Genomic DNA, 730 nt, shown 5'->3' with positions numbered 1-730 from the left:
TGAGCAGTTTCATCAGAACGTATTGATACAGAAGCTGAGCAGTTTCATCAGAACGTATTGATACAGAAGCTGAGCAGTTTCATCAGAACGTATTGATACAGAAGCTGAGCAGTTTCAGGAAGAAGAAGAGCACAGGGGGAAAATGGCATAGTCACGAATTAGAAATTGTGAGGGTGTCAATTTTAAAAGCTTGTGGACTGGTGGTTTATTATTAAGTGTTGTTGAATGGAAAATCTAACAACAATAATCAACCAACAGTTGAACAGAAATACAGTTATGAGTCAACAAGCGTTCAAAATTGGTGCCCTCACGATTTTCAGTTTGTGACTACAGTCGTTTTCCCCTGTAGTCTTCCAAGAAGCCAAAGGTAAAAAGGCACGAGAAGAAAGGAGACCTAACAGAAGATAAGGATTGGAACTTAACCAGCTCAGGCAGACAGAATGGCAAGAAACAGGGCATGTTTTTGCAGAAAGTTCAGAGTAGCCGCGTTTAACTTCTGGAAAAGCTAGGAAAAGAAGAAGATAATAATAATAATAATAGCAACAACAATTTCTGGTAATTTTGGTACTCACCCATATCCAGGATAAAGCGATACTCGCAAGTATCGAGCTTGTAGTATCGCTGGTAGTCATAGTTGTGAGAGTGGTGGCTGTCGTACTTGTCGTTGTGGTCGTAGACTGGTGGGGGAGGGGGTGGGCTCTGCTGGGAGGGGGGCAGGGGGTAGCTAGGT

The 730-nt window shown here is 42.6% G+C and overlaps 1 protein-coding gene across 1 annotated transcript in view; it reads right to left on the bottom strand.

The window, feature by feature from the left end:
* LOC101863190 (transcription factor mef2A-like) overlaps positions 1 to 730 on the bottom strand; it is a 4068-nt gene that overhangs the window by 2371 nt on the left and 967 nt on the right. Inside the window, exon 2 of the mRNA XM_013083500.1 lies at positions 573 to 724. Within this exon, the coding sequence (XP_012938954.1) occupies positions 573 to 724 (152 nt within the window). The remainder of the gene's footprint in view (positions 1 to 572; positions 725 to 730) is intronic.

Source organism: Aplysia californica, unplaced genomic scaffold, assembly GCF_000002075.1.
Source record: "Aplysia californica isolate F4 #8 unplaced genomic scaffold, AplCal3.0 scaffold00237, whole genome shotgun sequence".
Classification (NCBI taxonomy): Eukaryota; Metazoa; Mollusca; class Gastropoda; order Aplysiida; family Aplysiidae; genus Aplysia; species Aplysia californica.
The sequence above is the reverse complement of the archived record's forward strand: the minus strand, read 5'-3'. Positions and strand labels throughout refer to the sequence as shown.